The 22,838-nt window shown below is 44.4% G+C and overlaps 1 protein-coding gene across 1 annotated transcript; it reads left to right on the top strand.

Annotated features, from left to right (window-relative positions):
* Positions 1–446: 446 nt before the first annotated feature.
* LOC112255709 (transmembrane protein 255A-like) lies at positions 447–22,838 on the top strand. The gene is made up of 9 exons (XM_024428566.2): positions 447–811; positions 13,226–13,368; positions 17,341–17,403; positions 18,028–18,117; positions 20,079–20,150; positions 20,322–20,410; positions 21,077–21,269; positions 21,504–21,653; positions 21,940–22,838. The coding sequence occupies exons 1-9, from the start codon at positions 760–762 to the stop codon at positions 22,099–22,101; spliced, it is 1,014 nt and encodes a 337-aa protein (XP_024284334.1). The 5' UTR covers positions 447–759; the 3' UTR covers positions 22,102–22,838.

The following is a 22,838-nucleotide window of genomic DNA, read 5'->3' as shown; positions in this document are numbered from 1 at the left end:
TCTCAAATTGTCAATTTTATTCCACTCTTGCGTAAAACGAGCCTCTTGTCAGCTAATATGTATGTCGTCCTGTATGATCAAAATAACTGTTACAACTAGGCTACTGTATTATAACAATAATAAAAACGAATTAAAAAAGCAGAAACGAAATATGTCTAATTATTTGGGATTTAAAAAACTAGGCTAAAACGAGTGTTTGCCTTTTTCAGATGTAGTCTATATGAAAATGTTCCCATGATGATTTTAGGACTGATTTAAATGTACTTTTGTCTTCAGTTGGACTGTCTGGTATGACTGTGGTCGCGTTCCCCTCTCAGACGTTGCACGCATCAACCAATGGTTGCGATGATGTCATCGACTGACAGATTGGTATAACATATGATGTGCTTAGCTGATACTTAAAAACCTTATCCAGGCGTTGTAAGATCTGGCATATGTCGGCAACGCCTGGGCAGAGGACGAGACCTGTAACTGGAGCGTGACTCATGTTCCAAACTGTGCACCTATTGATGCTCCGCTGTTCACGAAAGATGAAGAGAGGAGAGTGGATATGTCAATATTTGTTAACGTAAAAGCGACAACAACCGTAACGGTGCGGGGGCGTCTGCTTTAGAGTATGCTACTGCAATCAAATATCACGCCTGTATTAGTCCATAGCAGTGAACAAGTAGGCCTATTTGTTCTGCTTGTCAGGTATCTAGTGTTTATCCTTGAATCATAATTCTGGGCCTATATCCAGCTCCTTCGTTTGATTAGAAAATGCCTCTCGTACAGAATCAACAACCCGGAATTCTGACTGAAACTCCTATAGGTATGTGTGTGCAAGATCAACTGCGTGGTTGCAGCAAAAACAATATAGGCTACTTGGTAACGTCGAAGCATTATGTTGTGCGGTTATCTGGGTGGGCGACAGCAACATTTTTGTCTGCAGCCTAGTTACTGCTGTAAGCTACATTGAACTGTCAGACTGTTTATCTTTGTGTGGTGTTGTCAACATTCTTAAAGGAAGGTACAATTTGACGACGTGGTCACATTGACAGGATAAATTATTTAAATAGGATGTAATACTGACTATGTGGGAATAAAATGTGTTTGACACGAGTAGAGCTGTACATTATTCAAATATTGGAAAGCGCTAGTTTACATTAGCTAAGTAATTGATGTGCTTCTTGCTCGCAACCAGCAACGTTATAAACCCAGGGTCGTTACAATATAATGTAGCCAATAAGTGTTCGTTTGTGATTCTGTTTTTACTACCTTTTTTTTTTACTACATTCACACACGTTACGGTTACATTGTATTTATATTCCTTACTAAGTAGTTCCATGAAATGTTATAATCATTAATGAATTACATTGTAGGCCTAATAACACCTGATTCTACATCAGATAATTATTGAAATCATGAAAATCACCAATAGACCTATTGATTCAAATGAAGAATCTAACAAAGACGGGTATTTTCAAAAGGTAGACTACCATGCATCATCACATGCTCTGATGTTAGCGGTGGTGCGCGCAAATAGCGTTTCAATCGGTAACGTCACTCGCCCTGAGCCCTTGAAGTAATTGTTTCCCTTAGTCTGCAAGGGCCGCGACTTTTGTTGCGCGATGGGTAAACGATGCTTCCTGGGTGTCAGTTGTCGATGTGTGCAGAGAATCCCTGGTTCAAGCCCAGGTAGGGGGAGGAAAGGGACGGAAGCTATACTGTTACACTGAGTGTACAAAACATTATAAACACCTGCTCTTTCCACAATTTTTTTTATTTTATTTATTTCACCTTTATTTAACCAGGTAGGCCACTTGAGAACAAGTTCTCATTTACAACTGCGACCTGGCCAAGATAAAGCAAAGTGGTGCGACACAAGCAACAACACAGAGTTACACATGGAATAAACAAACATACAGTCAATAACACAATAGAAAGTTTATATACGGTGTGTGCAAATGAGGTAAGATAAGGAAGGTAAGGCAATAAATAGGCCATAGTGGCAAAATAATTACAATTGAGCAATTAAACACTGGAGTGATAGATGAATGTGCAAGTAGAGATACAAAGGAGCAAAAAAATAAAACACAATGGGGATGAGGTATCAAGGATCGGTAGGATAGTCCGTTTTACGAGGGTATGTTTGGCAGCATGAGTGAAGTTGCAAAATAGGAAGCCAATTCTAGATTTAATTTTGGATTGGAGATGCTTTTTTTTGTGTTTTTTTGTTGTTTAATTTTACCCCTTTTCTCCCCAATTTCATGGTATCCAATTGTTAGTAGCTACTATCTTGTCTCATCGTTACAACTCCCGTACGGGCTCGGGAGAGGCGAAGGTTGAAAGTCATGCGTCCTCCGATACACAACCCAACCAAGCCACACTGCTTCTTAACACAGCGCGCATCCAACCCGGAAGCCAGCCGCACCAGTGTGTCAGAGCAAACACTGTGCACCTGGCAACCTTGGTTAGCGTGCACTGCACCCAGCGCACCACAGGAGTCGCTGGTGCACAATGAGACAAGGATATCTCTACCGGCCAAGCCCTCCCTAACCCGGATGACGCTAGGCCAATTGTGCGTCGCCCCGCGGACCTTCCGGTCACGGCCGTTTACGACAGAGCCTGGGCGCAAACCCAGAGTCTCTGGTGGCACAGCTGGCGCTGCAGTACAGGGCCCTTAACCACTGCGCCACCCGGGAGGCCAGATTGGAGATGCTTAATGTGAGTCTGGAAGGAGAGTTTACAGTCTAACCAGACACCTAGGTATTTGTAGTTGTCCACATATTCTAAGTCAGAACCGTCCAGAGTAGTGATGCTGGACAGGCAGGCAGGTGGGGGCAGCGATCGATTTGAAGAGCATGCATTTAGTTTTACTTGCATTTAAGAGCAGTTGGAGGCCACGGAAGGAGTGTTGTATGGCATTGAAGCTCGTCTGGAGGTTAGTTAACACAGTGTCCAAAGAAGGGCCAAAAGTTTACAGAATGGTGTCGTCTGCGTAGAGGTGGATCAGAGAATCACCAGTAGCAAGAGCGACATCATTGATGTATACAGAGAAAAGAGTCGTCCCGAGAATTTAACCCTGTGGCACCTCCATAGAGACTGCCAGAGGTCTGGACAACAGGCCCTCCGATTTGACACACTTAACTCTGTCTGAGAAGGAGTTGGTGAACCAGCAGAGGCAGTTATTCGGTTATGATATTGTTTAGGAACTTGAGCATGGCTGAGGTGCACCCATGACCAGCTCAAAAACTAAAACAGGAAACGCCCCTGCTTCGATCACGTGGACTGGGATATGTTCCGGATAGCGTCGGACAATAACATTGATGTATACACTGATTCGGTGAGCGAGTTTATTAGCAAATGCATCGATGATGTGGTACCCACGGTGAATATTAAAACCTCCCCCAACCAGAAATCTTGGATTGATGGCAGCATTCACGCAAAACTGAAAGCGTGAATCACTGGTTTTAATCATGGCAAAGCGACCGGAAACATGACCGAATACAAAACAGTGTAGCTATTCCCTCCGCAAGGCAATCAATCAAGCTAAGCATCAGTATATAGAGAAAGTAGAGTCACGATTCAACGGCTCAGACACGAAAGGTATGTGGCAGGGTCTACAGCCAATCACGGACGACAAAAAGAAAACCAGCCCCGTCGCGGACACCGAGGTCTTGCTCCCAGACTAACTAAACAACTTCTTTGCTCGCTTTGAGGACAATACAGTGCCACTGACATGGCCGCTACCAAAACCTGTGGGCTCTCCTTCACCGCAGCCAACGTGAGTAAAGCATTTAAATGTGTTAACACTCGCAAGGCTGCCAGCTCAGACGGCATCCCTAGCCACGTCCTCAGAGCATGCGCAGACCAGCTGGCTGGTGTGTTTACGGACATATTCAATCAATCCCTATCCCAGTCCGCTGTTCCCACATGCTTCAAGAGGGCCATCATTGTTCCTGTTCCCAAGAAAGCTAAGGTAACTGAGCTAAACGACTATCGCCCTGTAGCACCTCCAGGTGGTGAGGGTAGGAAACAACATCTCCTCCCCGCTGATCCTCAACACTGGGGCCCCACAAAGGTGCGTTCTCAGCCCTCTCCTGTACTCCCTGTTCACCGATGACTGCATGGCCATGCACGCCTCCAACTCAATCATCAAGTCTGCAGACGACACTACAGTGGAAAGCTTGATTACCAACAACGACGAGACAGCTTCTATCTCAAGACCATCAGACTGTTAAACAGCCATCACTAACATTAAGTGGTTGCTGCCAACATCTCTAGCCACACTAATTGGATGTAATAAATATATCACTAGTCACTTAAACAATGCCACTTTATATAATGTTTACATACCCTACATTACTTATCTCATATGTATATATTGTACTCTATACCGTCTACTGCATCTTCCCTATGCCGTTCGGCCATCGTTCATCCAAATATTTATATGTACATATTCTTATTCATTCCTTTACACTTGTTTGTATAAGGTAGTTGTTATGAAATTGTTAGCTGACTTGTTAGATATTACTGCACGGCCGGAACTAGAAGCACAAGCATTTCGCTACACTCGCATTAACATCTGCTAACCATGTGTATGTGACCAATCAAATTTGATTTGATTTGAAACAAAGGCTGTTGAGTCTGCCAATAAGTGGTGATTGACAAAGTCGAAAGCCTTGGCCAGGTCGATGAATACAGCTGCACAGTATTGTCTCTTATCGATGGTGGTTATGATATCGTTTAGGACTTTAAGCATGGCTGAGGTGCACCCATGACCAGCTCGGAAACCAGATTGCATAGCGGAGAAGATACAGTGGGATTCGAAATGGTTGGGGATCTGTTTGTTAACTTGGCTTTCGAAGACCTTAGAAAGGCAGGGTAGGATAGATATAAGTCTGTAACAGTTTTGGTCTAGAGTGTCTCCCCCTTTGAAGAGGGGGATAACTGCGGCAGCTTTACATTCTTTGGGGATCCCAGGCGATACGAAAGAGAGGTTGAACAGGCTAGTAATTGGGGTTGCAACAATTGTGGCGGATCATTTTTGAAAAAGAGGGTCCAGATTGTCTAGCCCGGCTGATTTGTAGGGGTCCAGATTTTGCAGCTCTTTTAGAATATCAGCTATCTGGATTTGGGTGAAGGAGAAATGGGTGGAGGCTTGGGCAAGTTGCTGTGGGGGGTGCAGGGCTGTTGACCGGGGTAGGGGTAGCCAGGTGGAAAGCATGGCCTGCTGTAGAAAAATGCTGATTGAAATTCTCAATTATCGTGGATTTATCGGTGGTGACAGTGTTTCCTAGCCTCAGTGCAGCGGGCAGCTGAGAGGAGGTGCTCTTATTCTCCATGGACTTTACAGTGTCCCAGAACTTTTTGGAGTTTGTGCTACAGGATGCAAATCTCTGTTTGAAAAAGCTAGCCTTTGCTTTCCTAACTGCCTGTGTATATTGGTTCCTAACTTCCCTGAAAAGTTGCATATCGCAGGGGCTATTCGATGCTAATGCAGAACGCCACAGGATATTTTTGTGCTGGTCAAGGGCAGGCAGGTCTGGAGTGAACCAAGGGCTCTATCTGTTCCTGGTTCTACATTTTTTGAATGGGGCATTCATATTAAAGGTGGTGAGGAAAGATATTTTAAAGAATAACCAGGCATCCTCTACTGACGAAATGAAGTCAATATCCTTCAGGATACCCAGGCCAGGTCAATTAGAAAGGCCTGCTCGCTGAAGTGTTTTAGGGAGCGTTTGACAGTGATGAGGGGTGGTCGTTTGACCACAGACCCATTACGGACGCAGGCAATTGAGGCAGTGATCGCTGAGATCCTGGTTGAAGACAGCAGAGGTGGATTTGGAGGGCAGGTTGGGAAGGATGATATCTATGAGGGTGCCCGTGTTTACAGATTTGGGGTTGTACCTGGTAGATTCATTGAGAATTTGTGTGAGATTGAGGGTATCTATTTTAGATTGTAGGATAGCCGGGGTGTTAAGCATGTCCCAGTAGGTCACCTAACAGTATGAGCTCTGAAGATAGATGTGGGGCAATCAATTCACATATGGTGTCCAGGGCACAGCTGGGGGCTGAAGGTGGTCTGTAGCAAGTGGCAACGGTGAGAGACTTGTTTCTGGAAAGGTGCATTTTTAAAAGTAGAAGCTCAAATTGTTTGGGCACATACCTGGAAAGTTTTCAGAACTCTGCAGTAGATTGCAACTCCGCCCCCTTTGGCAGTTCTATCTTGTCGGAAAATGTTTTAGTTAGGGATGGAAATTTCAGGGTTTTTGGTGGCCTTCCTAAGCCAGGATTCAGACATAGCTAGGACATCTGGGTTGGCAGAGTGTGCTAAAGCAGTGAATAAAACAAACTTAGGGAGGAGGCTTCTAATGTTAACATGCGTAAAACCAGGGCTTTTACAGTTACAGAAGACAACAAATGAGAGCGCCTGCGGAATGGGAGTGGAGCTAGGCACTCCAGGGCCTGGATTAACCTCTACATCACCAGAGGAACAGAGGAGGAGTAGGATAAGTTCTACCACAAGATGAGAGAGGCCTGTAATTTTCATCATAGGTACACTTCAACTATGACAGACAAAATGAGAAAAAAAATCCAGAAAATGACATTGTAGGATTTTTAATGAATTTATTTACAAATTATGGTGGAAATTAAGTATTTGGTCAATAACAAAAGATTATCTCAATACTTTGTTATATACCCTTTGTTGGCAATGACAGAGGTCAAACGTTTTTGGTAAGTCTTCACAAGGTTTTCACACACTGTTGCTGGTATTTTGGCCCATTCCTCCATGCACATCTCCTCTAGAGCAGTGATGATTTGGGGCTGTTGCTGGGCAACATGGACTTTCAACTCCCTCCAAAGATTTTCTATGGGGTTGAGATCTGGAGACTGTCTAGGCCACACCAGGACCTTGAAATGCTTCTTACGAAGCCACTCCTTCGTTGCCCGGGCGGTGTGTTTGGGAACATTGTCATGCTGAAAGACCCAGCCACGTTTCATCTTTAATGCCCTTGCTGATGGAAGGAGGTTTTCACTCAAAATCTCACGATACATGGCCCCATTCATTCTTTCCTTTACATGGATCAGTCGTCCTGGTCCCTTTGCAGAAAAACAGCCCCAAAGCATGATGTTTCCACCCCCATGCTTCACAGTAGGTTTGGTGTTCTTTGGATGCAACTCAGCATTCTTTGTCCTCCAAACACAACGAGTTGAGTTTTTACCAAAAACTTATATTTTGGTTTCATCTGACCATATGACATTCTCCCAATCTACTTCTGGATCATCCAAATGCTCTCTAGCAAACTTCAGACGGGCCTGGACATGTACTGGCTTAAGCAGGGAGACACGTCTGGCACTGCAGGATTTGAGTACCTGGCGGCATAGTGTGTTACTGATGGTAGGCTTTGTTACTTTGGTCCCAGCTCTCTGCAGGTCATTCACTAGGTCCCCCCGTGTGGTTCTGGGATTTTTGCTCACCGTTCTTGTGATCATTTTGACCCCACGGGGTGAGATCTTGCGTGGAGCCCCAGATCGAGGGAGATTATCAGTGGTCTTGTATGTCTTCCATGTCCTAATAATTGCTCTCACAGTTGATTTCTTCAAACCAAGCTGCTTACCTATTGCAGATTCAGTCTTCCCAGCCTGGTGCAGGTCTACAATTTTGTTTCTGGTGTCCTTTGACAGCTCTTTGGTCTTGGCCATAGTGGAGTTTGGAGTGTGACTGTTTGAGGTTGACAGGTGTCTTTTATACTGATAACAAGTTCAAACAGGTGCCATTAATACAGGTAGCGAGTGGAGGACAGAGGAGCCTCTTAAAGAAGAAGTTACAGGTCTGTGAGAGCCAGAAATCTTGCTTGTTTGTAGGTGACCAAATACTTATTTTCCACCATAATTTGCAAATAAATTCATAAAAAATCCTACAATGTGCCAACCAACGAGAGCGTACAGGTCGCAATGGTGGGTAGTGTATGTTGCTTTGGTGACAAAACAGATGGCACTGTGACTGCATCCAGTTTGTTGAGTAGAGTATTGGAGGCTATTTTATAGATGACATCACCGAAGTCGAGGATCGGTAGGATGGTCAGTTTTACGAGGGTATGTTTGGCAGCATGAGTGAAGGATGCTTTGTTGCGATATAGGAAGCCGATTCTAGATTTAATTTTGGATTGGAGATGCTTAATGTGAGTCTGGAAGGAGAGTTTACAGTCTAACCAGACACCCAGGTATTTGTAGTTGTCCACGTATTCTAAGTCAGAGCCGTCCAGAGTAGTGATGCTGGACGGGCGAGCAGGTGCGGGCAGTGATCGGTTGTATAGCATGCATTTAGTTTTACTTGCGTTTAAGAGCAGTTGGAGGCCACGGAAGAAGAGTTGTATGGCATTGAAGCTCATCTGGAGGTTAGTTAACATAGTGTCCAAGGAGGGGCCAGAAGTATACAGAAGCGTGTCGTCTGCGTAGAGGTGGATCAGAGAATCACCAGCAGCAAGAGCAACATCGTTGATGTATACAGAAAAGAGAGTCGGCCCCAGAATTGAACCCTGTGGCACACCCATAGAGACTGTCAGAGGTCCGGACAACAGGCCCTCCGATTTGACACACTGAACTCTATCAGAGAAGTAGTTGGTAAACCAGGCGAGGCAATCATTTGAGAAACCAAGGCTGTCGAGTCTGCCAATAAGAATGTTGTGATTGACAGAGTCGAAAGCCTTGGCCAGGTCGATGAATATGGCTGCACAGTAATGTCTCTTATCGATGGCGGTTATGATGTCGTTTAGAACCTTGAGCGTGGCTGAGGTGCACCCATGACCAGCTCTGAAACCAGATTGGATAGAGGAGAAGGTATGGTGGGATTTGAAATGGTCAGTAATCTGTTTGTTAACTTGGCTTTCGAAGACCTTAGAAAGACAGGGTAGGATAGATATAGGTCTGTAGCAGTTTGGGTCTAGAGTGTCACCCCCTTTGAAGAGGGGGATGAAGGCGGCAGTTTTCCAATCTTTGGAAATCTCAGACGATGTGAAAGAGAGGTTGAACAGGCTAGTAATAGGGGTTGCAACAATTTCGGCAGATAATTTTAGAAAGAGAGGGTCCAGATTGTCTAGCCCGGCTGATTTGTAGGGGTCCAGATTTTGCAGCTCTTTCAGAACATCAGCTGTCTGGATTTGGGTAAAGGAGAAATGGTGGGGGCTTTTGCGGGTTGCTGTGGAGGGTGCCGGGCAGGTGACCGTGGTAGGGGGTGGAAAGCATGGCCAGCCGTAGAGAAATGCTTATTTAAATTCGCAATTATGGTGGATTTATCAGTGGTGACAGTGTTTCCTAGCCTCAGAGCAGTGGGCAGCTGGGAGGAGGTGCTCTTATTCTCCATGGACTTTACAGTGTCCCAGAACATTTTTTGAGTTAGTACTACAGGATTCAAATTTCTGTTTGAGAAACAGCTTTTCTAGCTTTTCTAATTACCTGTGTATATTTGTTAACTTCCCTGAAGAGTTGCATATCACGGGGGGTATTCGATGCTAATGCAGAACACCACATGATGTTTTTGTGCTGGTTAAGGGCAGACAGGTCTGGAGTGAACCAAGGGCTATATCTATTCCTAGTTCAAAATATTTTGAGAGGGGCATGCTTATTTAAGATGGTGAGGAAGGCACTTTTAAAGAATAGCCAGGCATCATCTACTGATGGGATGAGGTCAATGTCATTCCAGGATACCCCGGCCAGGTCGATTAGAAAGGCCTGCTTGCAGAAGTGTTTCAGGGAGCGTTTGACAGTGACGAGGGCATCAAGCTTAGTTTGTAGGATGGCTGGGGTGTTAAGCATGTCCCAGTTTAGGTCACCTAGTAGCATGAGCTCAGAAGATAGATGGGGGCAATCAATTCACATATGGTATCGAGGGCACAGCTGGGGGCAGAGGGAGGTCTATAGCAAGCGGCAACAGTGAGAGACTTGTTTCTGGAAAGGTGAATTTTTAGAAGTAGAAGCTCAAATTGTTTGGGTACAGACTTAGATAGTAATACAGAACTCTGCAGGCTATCTTTGCAGTAGATTGCAACACCGCCCCCTTTGGCAGTTCTATCTTGGCGGAAAACATTATAGTTAGCAATGGAGATTTCAGGGTTTTCGGTGGTTTTCCTAAGCCAGGATTCAGACACGGCTAAGACATCTGGGTTGGCAGAGTGTGCTAAAGCAGTGAGTAAAACAAACTTAGGGAGTGGCTTCTAATGTTAACATACATGAAAACAAGGCTTTTACGTTTACAGAAGTCAACAAATGAGAACGCCTGGGGGGTTGGAGTGGATCTAGGCACTGCAGGACATGGATTAACCTCCACATCACCAGAGGAACAGAGGAGAAGTAGGATAAGGGTACGGCTAAAGACTATACGAACTGGCCGTCTAGCACGTTCAGAACAGAGAGTAAAAGGAGCAGGTTTCTGGGCACGATAGCATAGATTCAAGGCATAGTGTACAGACAAAGGTAAGGTAGGATGTGAGTACATTGGAGGTAAACCTAGGCATTGAGTAATGAAGAGAGAGATATAGTCTCTAGAGATGTTTAAACCAGGTAATGTCATCGCATATGTAGGAGGTGGAACAACATGGTTGGTTAAGGCATATTGAGCAGGGCTAGAAGCTCTACAGTGAAATAAGACAGTAATCACTAACCAGGACAGTAATGGACACGGCATATTGATATTAGAGAGAGGCATGCGTAGCCAAGTGAACATATGGGTCCAGTGAGTGGTTGGGCTGGCTGGGGACACGGCGATTCAGACAGTTAGCAGACCGATGCTAACAAGCTAACAATTAGTAGGCCGGGGCTAAACAAGCTAGCAGCTAGTAGACCGGGGCAAGCTAGCAGTTAGCAGGCCGGGTTAGCAAGCAAGCAGTTACAGACCTAGCAGGTAAGCTAGCAGTTAGCAGGCCGGCAGCTAGCAGTTAGTAGACCGGGGCAAACTAGCAGTTAGCAGGCCGGGTTAGCAAGCAGTTAGCAGGGGCTAGCAGTTAGCAGACCGGGTTAGCAAGCAGCAGTTAGCAAGGGCTAGCAGTTAGCAGACCGGGAAATCAAGCTAGCAGTTAGCAGACCGGGCCCGGCAAGCTAGCAGTTAGCAGACCGGGTTAGCAAGCAAGCAGATAGCAGGGGCTAGAAAGTTAGCCTTTGGGGGACGTCGCGGTGGGGGTAAGTCTGTTTTTGCCTCTTCGTGCGGTAACGTCGATAGACCAGTCGTGGAATTAGTCGGGTTCCAAGTAGCTCTAGGTAGCTAGCAGGCCTAGCTGGTTAGCATAATGGGCCTTCAGCGGGCGTCACGCCTGAGGGGCCTGTTGAGGTCCTCGGGCAGATTATGTCGGTATTCCAGTCGTAGGGGATCTGCGGGGTTCCATGCCCAGTACCGGCTGTATAAGGGGTCCGGATATTGAAGCCCAGGAGTATACTTTGGTGGTAACACAGGAGCCCTGGCCGGGCTAGCTTCAAGCTAATTGGTGCTTGCTCTGGGATGGAAACGTTAGCCAGGAGTAGTCATCCGGGATTGCGGTTAGCTAGTTGTGAAGATCCAGAAGAAAATGTTCAGTTTGCGGTAGGAATCCGGGGATAAAAATAACAGGTCCTTTATGCTCTGGTTAGAGTCACGTTGTTCGAACTGACGAGAGCTTTCCGAGCTGAAGGTTAGCTGATGACCGCTGGCAATGGTTTGCTGACTGATAGCTGGTAGTTAGCTGGCTAGCTTCAGTTGAGGGATTCCAGATCCGAAGTAAATATAAGTACTTTAGGGGGAAAAAAGCAGATCCACGCCACATTGGGTGAGGCGGGTTGCAGGGGAGTATTTAGATGTTGAGGTTTAGCAAAATAAATGATATTCAACGAAAAAGATGTAAAACGATATATACAAGGGACACGACAGGACAAAGATGTCTGACTGCTACGCCATCTTCGATTGGATAGACCAGCTTTCATATGTTCTCATGTTCTGAGCAAGGACCTGAAACATTAGCTTTCTTACATAGCACATATTGCACTTTTACTTTCTTCTCCAACACTTTGTTTTTGCATTATTTAAACCAAATTGAACATGTTTAATTTTTTACTTGAGGCTAAATTGATTTTATTGATGTATTATATTAAGTAAAAATAAGTGTTCATTCAGTATTGTTGTAATTGTCATTATTACAAATACATTTTTAAAAATTGTCCGATTAATCGGCATCGGCTTTTTTGGTCCTCCAATAATCGGTATCGGTATGGGCGTTGAAAAATCATAATCGGTCGACCTCTAATCAGTATATAAAACACCTCCCTCTTTCCTGTAATTTCCCCTGTCTTTGGTTATGTTACTATGGCCTTTGCTTTTGCTGCCTTTTTTTCCAGTTGCAGGTTTTGGCACATTCATTCCAGCAACATAGCACCCTGCATCCCACTGCTGGTTTGCCTCTGAAGCTAAACAGTGTCGGTCCCTGGATGGGAGATCAGATGTAGTTGGAAGTGGTGAAAAATATGGGGAACATTTATGGGGACATGAGGGGAAAAACACTGTAAAAATGTTTATCTGACTCATGAAAATGGAAAATGTGTGTATTTTCAATATTTTTTTCACATGTCTGAAAACCACGTGTTTTTTCACACGTTTTTTTTTGTATGATTTCTGGATGATTTAATATGAAGTTGTCAAGCCTGTTACTTTATTTGGCACTTAATTTAGTCATTTTTCGATTTAACTTTTACATTTGAGTCATTTAGCAGACACTTATCTAGAGCGACTAAAGAGTAGTGAGTGTATACATCTTCAAACTTTTTTTTTCTTCCACATGGCTCCCCCATTGGAATCAAACTCACAACCCTGGCGTTGCAAGCGCCATGCTCTACCAACTGAGGCACACGGGACCATAACCTCTTGAGATGTCTTTATGACAGAATTTTAAAATTAGGTGACAAAAATATTTATTACATTTTTTTAAGGTACACTACTCAAAAGGCACTTAATTGGTGGAACGACCCAGCTAACCAAAACACACTCCTGTTGATATTACCCTATCCATTGAAGAAGAGTGCGTAACACAGGGATACTACAGTCCAAATAGATTTAAGTACTTTGTTTATTAGTCTACAGTTCATACAATTCAACTAAAATGTTTCATGGCAGGAGTTAAGTTTTCAGGAACACTTTCAGTAGCAAAAACTGATCTGTTAAATGACCTGTATATTGAATGGATATACGAGTATATTGTCTAACGCTGCGCATGTCTTCCAGGATCATTCAAACAGAGGAAACAGAAGTCCATCATGGTCACTGTGATGTTGCTCATTGTGTCTGTGCTCATCCTTGTCTTTGGACTGGCAGCCACCACCAGGACACAGAACATTACCGTCGGTGGCTACTACCCAGGAGTCCTTGTAAGTAGCAGTCTAACATCTTACTGTCTTAGAGACATGTCATACCTCAATGAAAAGAGGGTAACACCACGAATGCATTATGATGCAGTTATAATGCATCACAAGACTTGTCATGAGTATATGACCCTCTTGCAATGTCTTATAATCATCTCGATCCTGACTACATACCAGCCATTTTGAGTCAGTTGAAATGTTGATACTTAGAGAGACATAACTTGTTATAAGTTTGATTATTATAATACATTATAAAGATTCACACATGCGTATACATTCATTACATGCTTATATGTTATTATAATAACAAGTTATAAACCAGACATTTCTTCACGTGAAAAATTAAGTTATTATTTACTATTCTATTCTACTCTAAAGCGTGTTATACCTGCAGACGTCAGGTAAAGTGTTACCGAAAGGGTATTCCATACAATCAAGGGTAATATCCCCTGGCTGATGGAGGCTGTATTGGACCTCATTTTGAGTGCTAATTAATGATGGTCTCCCAGAGGGAGGATTTTTCCCCATATTCATTATTTAGCATTGTTCTCATTAGAGGCTAAAATATATGTGATCACCTATAAAGTGGCTTCAGAGACCCCATCTATATAACCCTCAGCATTCTGCCTCTGGAGAAACTAACTGTGTTGATCCTATAGACATGATATTCTATAAAATAAGAAGCTCCCTAACAGGAAAAATAAAGTTCCTCGATTATATTCAGTGTGCATGATGACTAGGTTGTCTCTAAGAATAAATAATGTATGGTTATTCATCTGAAAAAGACCAGTGAATCACATTTCAGATACAAGAATAGGGAAGGTATTGAAGAACAATCTTAACTAGTATAGATCAAGACATTTTTTATTGTGAGACTTGTATTAATAGAGCAGAGACTGGTTGTACTTTCATTACATCATTCTTACTGGGAGATCGATGCCACGATCATAGATATGGGCCCTGTTTAAATACTTCAGAAATGCATCCAAATCAAAATCACATTTTATTGGTCACATAAACATGGTTAGCAGATGTTAATGCGAGTGTAGCGAAATGCTTGTGCTTCTAGTTCCGACCATGCAGTAATGTCTAACAATTTCACAACAACTACCTTATACACACAAGTGTAAAGGAATGAATAATAATATTTACATATAAATGTATGGTCGAGCGATTGCCGAACGGCATAGGCAAGATGCAGTAGATGGTATAGAGTGCAGTATATACATATGAGATGAGTAATGTAGGGTATGTAAACATTATATAACGTGGAATTGTTTAAGTGACTAGTGATACATTTATTACATACAATTATTAAAGTGGCTAGAGATTCGAGTCAGTATGTTGGCAGCAGCCACTCAATGTTAGTGATGGCTGTTTAACAGTCTGATGGCCTTGAGATAGAAGCTGTTTTTCAGTCTCTCGGTCCCAGCTTTGATGCATCTGTACTGACCTCGCCTTCTGGATGATAGCGGGGTGAACAGGCAGTGGCTCGGGTGGATGTTGTCCTTGATGATCTTTTTGGCCTTCCTGTGACATCGGCTGGTGTAGGTGTCTTGGAGGGCATGTAGTTTGCCCCCAGTAATGCGTTGTGCAGACCTCACTACCCTCACAAGAGCCTTGCGGTTGTGTGCGGAGCAGTTGCCGTACCTGGCGGTGATACAGCCCTATAGGATGCTCTCGATTGTGGATCTGTAAAAGTTTGTGAGTGTTTTTGGTGACAAGACAAATTTCTTCAGCCTCCTGAGGTTGAAGAGGTGCTGTTGCGCCTTCTTCCCCATGCTGTCTGTGTGGTTGGACCATTTCAGTTTGTCCGTGATGTGTACGCCGAGGAACTTAAAACTTTCCACCTTCTCCACTACTGTCGTGTCGATGTGGATAGGGGGGTGCTCCCTCAGCTGTTTCTAGAAGTCCTTGCTTTCCTTGAAGTAATCACAGATCTGAATTGGTTGGATTTAGAGTTGCACATTTTGGGGAATATTCAGAGGTGGAAACTTTCTTTGGGAATATATGGGAATTAACGTAAATATATGCAAATGAATATAAATGCAATTTAAAATTGTCACGACTTCCTTCAAAGTTGGTCCCTCTCCTTATTCGGGCAACGTTGGCGGTCGACGTCACCGGTCTTTAGCCATCGCCGATCCACCTTTTATTTCCCATTTGTTTTGTCTTGTCTTCCCACACACCTGGTTTCATTCCATCAATTACATGTTGTGTATTTAACCCTCTGTTCCCCCCATGTCCTTGTCCGGTATTGTTTATTGTAAGTGCTCGTGCACGTTATGTCTGGTGTGCGTCGGGTTGTGTACCCATTTATTGATTGTTATGTTTTTATGTTTTTATGAATAAACTGCACCGTTGCTCTCCTGCGTCTGACTTCTCTGCCACCAGTATGCACACCTTACAAAAATGTAGATGTTTTTTGCATTGGATATATTTACCATATCATATGGAGACAGAAACATAAACCTTTTACCTCATCATAAGTAGACATAATTGCAAATGATTAAATCCTTCCAATAGATATATATAAAATAAAAATGTCACGAATTGAACTTTAATTAAATGAGTTGACTCTTCATGGGATGATTTCTTTTGAATGATCCCCAATGATCCATTGCATCTCCCAAAAATGTGTTCAATATACATCTGTAAAATTATAGTCTAGAAACTAAAGCTTTCATTGTCTTCCTCTCAGGCTTCCATGTCTACTCCCTGGACCTCCTCAATGTCCACCTCTTGAACATCTTCACTGAATATCTTCACTGTCAGGCTTCATCTTCACTGTCATTTTCCAACCTTGTTGAGGATGGCTTGTTGTCAGGCTCAAAAAGCCTCAAATTTGCCCAGATGGCCACCAATTTTCCCACCCTTGTATTGGTCAGTCTGTTGCGTGCTCTGGTGTGTGTGTTCCCAAACAAGGACCAGTTGCGCTCTGAGGCGGCTGATGTTGGTTAGATTTGGAGGAGGATGGAGGCAACGGGAGAAAGAGCCTCAGATCCACAAAGTCCCTTCCACCAGGTGGCTGATCAGATATGTTGGCATCTCCATCCCAAAGCCCTTGCTTGGAAGTGTACTTCGCCAGACTGCCAAGAACCTTGCCCTCATCCAGGCCAAGGTGGCGAGACACAGTAGTAATGACACCATAGGCCTTCTTGTTCTCTGCACCAGACAGGATGCTCTTGTACACTGCAGAGTGTATTGGCTTCAGACAGAGGTCTTCACGCCTTTTGATGTATTTCAGAACTGCAGTTTCCTCTGCTTGGAACAACAGTGAAGTGGGCAGGGCAGTACGGATTTCTTCTCTTACATCTGAAAGCGGAGTCTGAATATCAGACAGGATGGCATTGTCTCCCTCAATCCATCAATGGCTACCTCTATAGATTTCAGGCTGCTTACCACTCTCTCCCAAAATACATCATCCAGGAGGATCCTCTTGATGGGGCTGTCCATATCGGCAGACTGTGATATGGCCATTTCTTGGAGAGACTCCTTCCCCTCCAGGAGACTATCAAACATAATGATAACACCATCCCCACGGATGTTGCTGGGCAGCTTCAATGTGGCGCTTTATTCTTCTCACTTTGCTTGGTGAGGTAGATTGCTGCTATAACTTGATTGCCCTTCATATACCTAACCGTTTCCTTGTAGAGTGTATCCATTGTTTGTATCCACTGACACTTCAGGCTGAGGAGTAAGTTTCACATCCACATTGCATGTGCTACACTTAGGTCAAGGAAACATTTCTACAGAATTTGAACTTGGTCATTTTCTATCACAATAATTGGGATTGATTATTTCCGGGGAAAAGTCATTTGGGTGAACTAAATAGAAGGACCATTTCCTGATCCTGAATGAGTCAACAGAAGTGAAGTGTTGTGTTCTATTTGCTGTTGGTCTTTATTACCATTCAAATTAATTTCCCATTTAGTCTGGTTCAACTGGTGACCTAACAACATTGTGCTCTTTTTTCAGCTGGGCCTAGGCTCCTTTCTCGGAATCATCGGAGCCCATTTGATAGAAAATAAGAGGCAGATGGTAAGAGTATTTATATTACGCCTGCGCTTCCATATTCGTTTCTATGCCACACCTCTATGGCTCTCTGCAAACAAACACTGCCAATAGCCCAATTAAATTCGTCAAGCTACAATCACTTGGCATTGATAGACTACGCCAAAATGGTGGTCTTCATGTGGCATGGGCACAGAAACACTGCTACCTTCTCTAGCAGAATGTCACAGTTGGCTCACAGGGATTTTAGCATGGCTGTCAGAACATGTATCTTAGGGCTTCTTTGCGAGATGCAGCCAGAAATAAACATGTGTAAGAGGAGGGGGACAGATGTCCACGCAGGAATGTATGGACGGAACTGCAGATGAGAGCCGTGGGGTTTTGCCAGGGGCGTAGCTACTCCCCCTAGCTCCCGAAATGAAGAATGAGTGTGTAGCTTGTCACCCTTTACACACAAAAACTGGACGAGGAGCAAATAGCTAACAGTAGACAACATGTACAGCATTAGATGCAGAACAACAAACACAATGATTTATTCATGGAATGTTCATGAATATTTCCCTTGATTTGACTTTGCTATGGAAGATAATAAGACAAAGGTCCGAATGGATAACACTTTGCTTCTCTCGTCACTCTTTGTGTGTCTTCCAGCTGGTGGTGTCCATTATGTTCATCAGTTTCGGAGTGGTGGCTGCCTTCTGCTGTGCCATTGTGGATGGGGTGTTTGCAGCAAGACGCATTGTGAGTACCAGTAACAAACACAGCGAGTAAGCCAAGTTCTAAGCAGCAATCATACAGAAGACAGATGCACAGATACCATGCAGTCATATGGAATGTCACTGTTTCAGTGTTATTACATAGTAACCACACCAATAACTGATTTAATATAGAATCTGACCATTGCCACTTGATGACATTATTGTTTTGTACCTTTTCAATTTTCCATAAGAAATTATTATTTACATACAGGTTACTTAGGCATAGATTATGATACAAGTTCATTTGCATCTTGTGTTGTTTGAGTGTATTCTGCTGGTGTGGTTGATGCTGTTCAAATCAAAGTTTATTTGTCACGTGCGCCGAATACAACCGGTGTAGACCTTACAGTGAAATGCTTACTTACAGGCTCTAACCAATAGTGCAAAAAAGGTGTTAGGTGAACAATAGGTAAGTAAAGAAATAAAACAACAGTAAAAAGACAGGCTATATACAGTAGCGAGGCTATAAAGGTAGCGAGGCTACATACAGACAATCATTAGTCAGGATGATTGAGGTAGTATGTACATGTAGATATGGTTAAAGTGACTATGCATATATGATGAACAGAGAGTAGCAGTAGCGTAAAAGAGGGGTTGGTGGGTGCAGATAATCAATGCAGATAGCCCGGTTAGCCAATTCTGAGGGAGCACTGGTTGGTCGGCCCAATTGAGGTAGTATGTACATGAATGTATAATTGAAGTGACTCTACATACATGATAAACAGAGTAGCGGCAGCGTAAAAAGAGGGGTTGGGGGGGGCACACAATGCAAATAGTCCAGGTAGCCATTTGTTTACCTGTTCAGGAGTCTTATTGCTTGGGGGTAAAAACTGTTGAGAAGCCTTTTTGTCCTAGACTTGGCACTCCGGTCCCGCTTGCCATGCGGTAGTAGAGAGAACAGTCTATGACTGGGGTGGCTGGGGTCTTTGACCATTTTTAGGGCCTTCCTCTGACACCGCCTGGTGTAGAGGTCCTGGATGGCAGGCAGCTTAGCCCCAGTGATGTACTGGGCCGTACGCACTACCCTCTGTAGTGCCTTGCGGTCAGAGGCCGAGCAATTGCCGTACCAGGCAGTAATGCAACCAGTCAGGATGATCTGGATGTTGCAGCTGTAGAACCTTTTGAGGATCTCAGGACCCATGCCAAATCTTTTTAGTTTCCTGAGGGGAATAGGCTTTGTCGTGCCCTCTTCACGACTGTCTTGGTGTGTTTGGACCATTCTAGTTTGTTGTTGATGTGGACACAGAGGAACTTGAAGCTCTCAACCTGCTCCACTACAGCCCCGTCGATGAGAATGGGGGTGTGCTCGGTCCTCCTTTTCCTGTAGTCCACAATCATCTCCTTAGTCTTGGTTACGTTGAGGGATAGGTTGTTATTCTGTCACCACACGGCCAGGTCTCTGACCTCCTCCCTATAGGCTGTCTCGTCGTTGTTGGTGATCAGGCCTACCACTGTTGTGTCGTCTGCAAACTTAATGATGGTGTTGGAGTCGTGCCTGGCCATGCAGTCGTGGGTGAACAGGGATTCCAGGAGGGGACTGAGCACGCACCCCTGGGGAGCTCCAGTGTTGAGGATCAGCGTGGCAGATGTGTTGCTACCTACCCTCACCACCTGGGGGCAGCCCGTCAGGAAGTCCAGGATCCAGTTGCAGAGGGAGGTGTTTAGTCCCAGGATCCTTAGCTTAGTGATGGTACTTAGTGATGGTACTATGGTGTTGACCGCTGAGCTGTAGTCAATGAATAGCATTTTCACATAAGTGTTCCTTTTGTCCAGGTGGGAAAGGGCAGTGTGGAGTGTAATAGAGATTGCATCATATGTGGATCTGTTTGGGCGGTATGCAAATTGCAGTGGGTCTTGGGTCTACTGCTGTTGTTTCTTTACTGATGTATAAAACCTAATCAGTAGGATAACATGTGGATATGATGACTTTGTGTTGCGCCCCAGGACCTTAGACCCTACTACGCCGGTCGCTGTGATTTCCACGCCAATTCCAAACCCTCTGTTGATTATGAAGATGTGAGTGCACACTTCATTCCTGTTGACCTCATATCACCATTTTAGTTGAAAGGTTGCCTTAAAGTTGTTTAAATGTTGCCTTAGAGTTGAAAATCCATCGTTTCACATAATATAGAGCATGACCCATATGCATTACCATGTCATAACAGTGACTATCTGTGTTAAATCTAGGTTCACTGCCAGACAGCATCCCGGGCTACCTGTAACTTACGTGTGAAATCCAATACCTGTTACTGCTGTGACCTCTACAACTGTGGCAAGTGAGTTTGCTAAGCCTCCTTCGCAAATTCCTATCATTAGAGGATTGTTTTGGTTATTTTTCTGCCTGAGGGGCAGCTAAACTCAGCTCAATTTTGTTTGATTATTTACTTGTTTGCCTCAAATGTATACACTTGTTGTTTTCGTGTCTTTTTAGTTGCTTTAAGGTCAGCACTGCTTATGTTTCAGAGAACACCCTCTTTTGGGACATGCGAATAAAGATGTTTTGAAAAAGTTGAGGAAAACGTCCATGATTTGGAAATAGGTCCCTTTCTTTTAGCCCCTTGTGAAACATTATTGTTGGTGTGGTTGATTTTAAGAGTAGCTGTGTATAAGTCTTCCTGCTTGGAATCCACCAATGGGAATGATTGGATGCCCTGCCCTCACTCCTACATGAAGACCAATCCTCATACCCGTTTCCCCCAACTCTCTCTCTCTAGTAGCTGTAGCTACAGTAGGTCCCCCTTTCCAACTTGATTTGAAACTGTCATCCGTTTTACAACCAAAGGTGCACTTGTGTTCATTTCTATGTTGTTGATTTGGGATTTATGCTTGCCTGTCATTTGTCACAATGAATGTCGTAGGCATTACACATTTCTCTTTAGCCTTGCATCTCAATAAGGTGGTTCTTACTTCTGTCTGTCTTTACTCTCTCCTCCCTGATCTCGTCCACCCACCTCTCCCACACACTGGCCTAGCCGTGTGGAGCTCATGGGGGGCTACCATGAGTACACGGAGGTGGGGAGCTGCGAGGACGTGGTGCACCTCCACCACCTGCTGTGGTCCGCCATCATTCTCAACATTGTCGCTCTCTTCCTGGGCATCATTACCGCCGGCGTGCTAGGAGGTTTCAAGGACTTGGTGAGATGATCAGCAGGGTTGTATTTATTAGGGCACATCCTAGCATAACGTTTTAAAGCGTTTTTCAACAGACAAAAGGAAAGCAAGCGGTTATTATTAGACAAGTCCAGGTATCTCCCCCCCCCGGATGCAAATTCTCAGTATATGTGGCCCTTAGTGTTGCCCTTTGTGATGTGCACACACCATGAACCACAGGTATCAGTATTGCTCATTATTTTTTTGTGTTTTGGACAGACGCCCATGTTGACCCCTGACTCGTGTGAATCAGAGCCCCTTCCTGCAGCCTCTTTCCCCTTAGAATTTCCAGCTCCCAGCACCCCCTCATTCAACTCCTACCTCAACACTGCCCCCTACCTGCCACCCTACACTGCCTACGACCTGCAGGTAATATACTACTAATACCCATCATACATTATCCCCCACATAGCCACAACCAACAGGAATAATGCATTAGGACTGAAGACAAACTTGAACTATGTGTGGGTAAGTCAAACTTTTGAGGAGATCACGCATTTATGTCAATGGTAAATATGCACAAATTCAAGTTACACTGGTGGATTTCAAGTTAAGATTCTGTCCTTACTGATTGATCATAGGATGAGTACTGTACAAACTCAAGTCATCTGTCTTGTTTTAACTCCGGCTCATCTTCTCCCTCCCTTCTCCTCAGGGCTCCAGCATGATGTTCCCTGACTCTTCTGGCCTGTCTGATGACTCCCAGTCAGGGGCTAGCCGCATAGGGGCCAGCCGCATGTGGCCCACCCTGGTCCCCCCAAGCTACTCTCCCCCTTACTCCCCCCCCGATGAGAAGCCCCCACCATACAGCCCCTAGGAGAGTGGCTGGTCCTGGGAAAGAACAGGGGAGGGCATCCAGCATCATCTCCTCTTTTGCCAGCTGCAGTAACAACAATGGGCATTGATAGGTGTTGGTGGGCCTTTAATATTAACCTGTTTGAAAGAGAGCTGCTGCTACATCTGGTGCTCCATACCGTTCTAAAGCAGCCAAGCCTGCCTGGGCTTTGTTGGGTATACAGAGACAAGGAGTTACTGGAAGAAAAAAATAGCATGCGTCACTGATGTGACTAGAAGCCCGTGCCATTTGTCATAGGTTCATAGCTGCAAGGTTCATTCATCCCCCAATAAGTATAGCCTGTTAGGATTCAGTTCAGCCCAACCTGGATGGAGTGGGGGATATAACAAGATGCTGCTTGCCCAACACGCTTTTCTCAGCAGACTCTCTGTCAATGCCAGTTCGCTCCCTACATCTTTCCCTTGGCCCTAACTATTCTAATTTTGCAGGGGTCTGGATAGGTATAAACAGTGTAGTGGGGGATGTAAACATCCTATTGTTTACACCTTAAAGTTTTGCCAACATCGAAGAGTTAGAGCCAAGGTGCGAATCGGCTGTACGTGTATCGAAAACAAGCTTACCTCGCTCAAGGGATCGGGATCGGCTGTACGTGTATCGAAAACAAGCTTACCTCGCTCAAGACACCAGGACTGCCTGCAGTCGTGGCCAAAAGTTTTGAGAATGCACAAATATTAATTTCCACAAAGTTTGCTGCTTCA

The sequence above is a fragment of the Oncorhynchus tshawytscha genome, linkage group LG08 (assembly GCF_018296145.1).
Source record: "Oncorhynchus tshawytscha isolate Ot180627B linkage group LG08, Otsh_v2.0, whole genome shotgun sequence".
NCBI classification, from domain to species: Eukaryota; Metazoa; Chordata; class Actinopteri; order Salmoniformes; family Salmonidae; genus Oncorhynchus; species Oncorhynchus tshawytscha.
The sequence above is the reverse complement of the archived record's forward strand: the minus strand, read 5'-3'. Positions and strand labels throughout refer to the sequence as shown.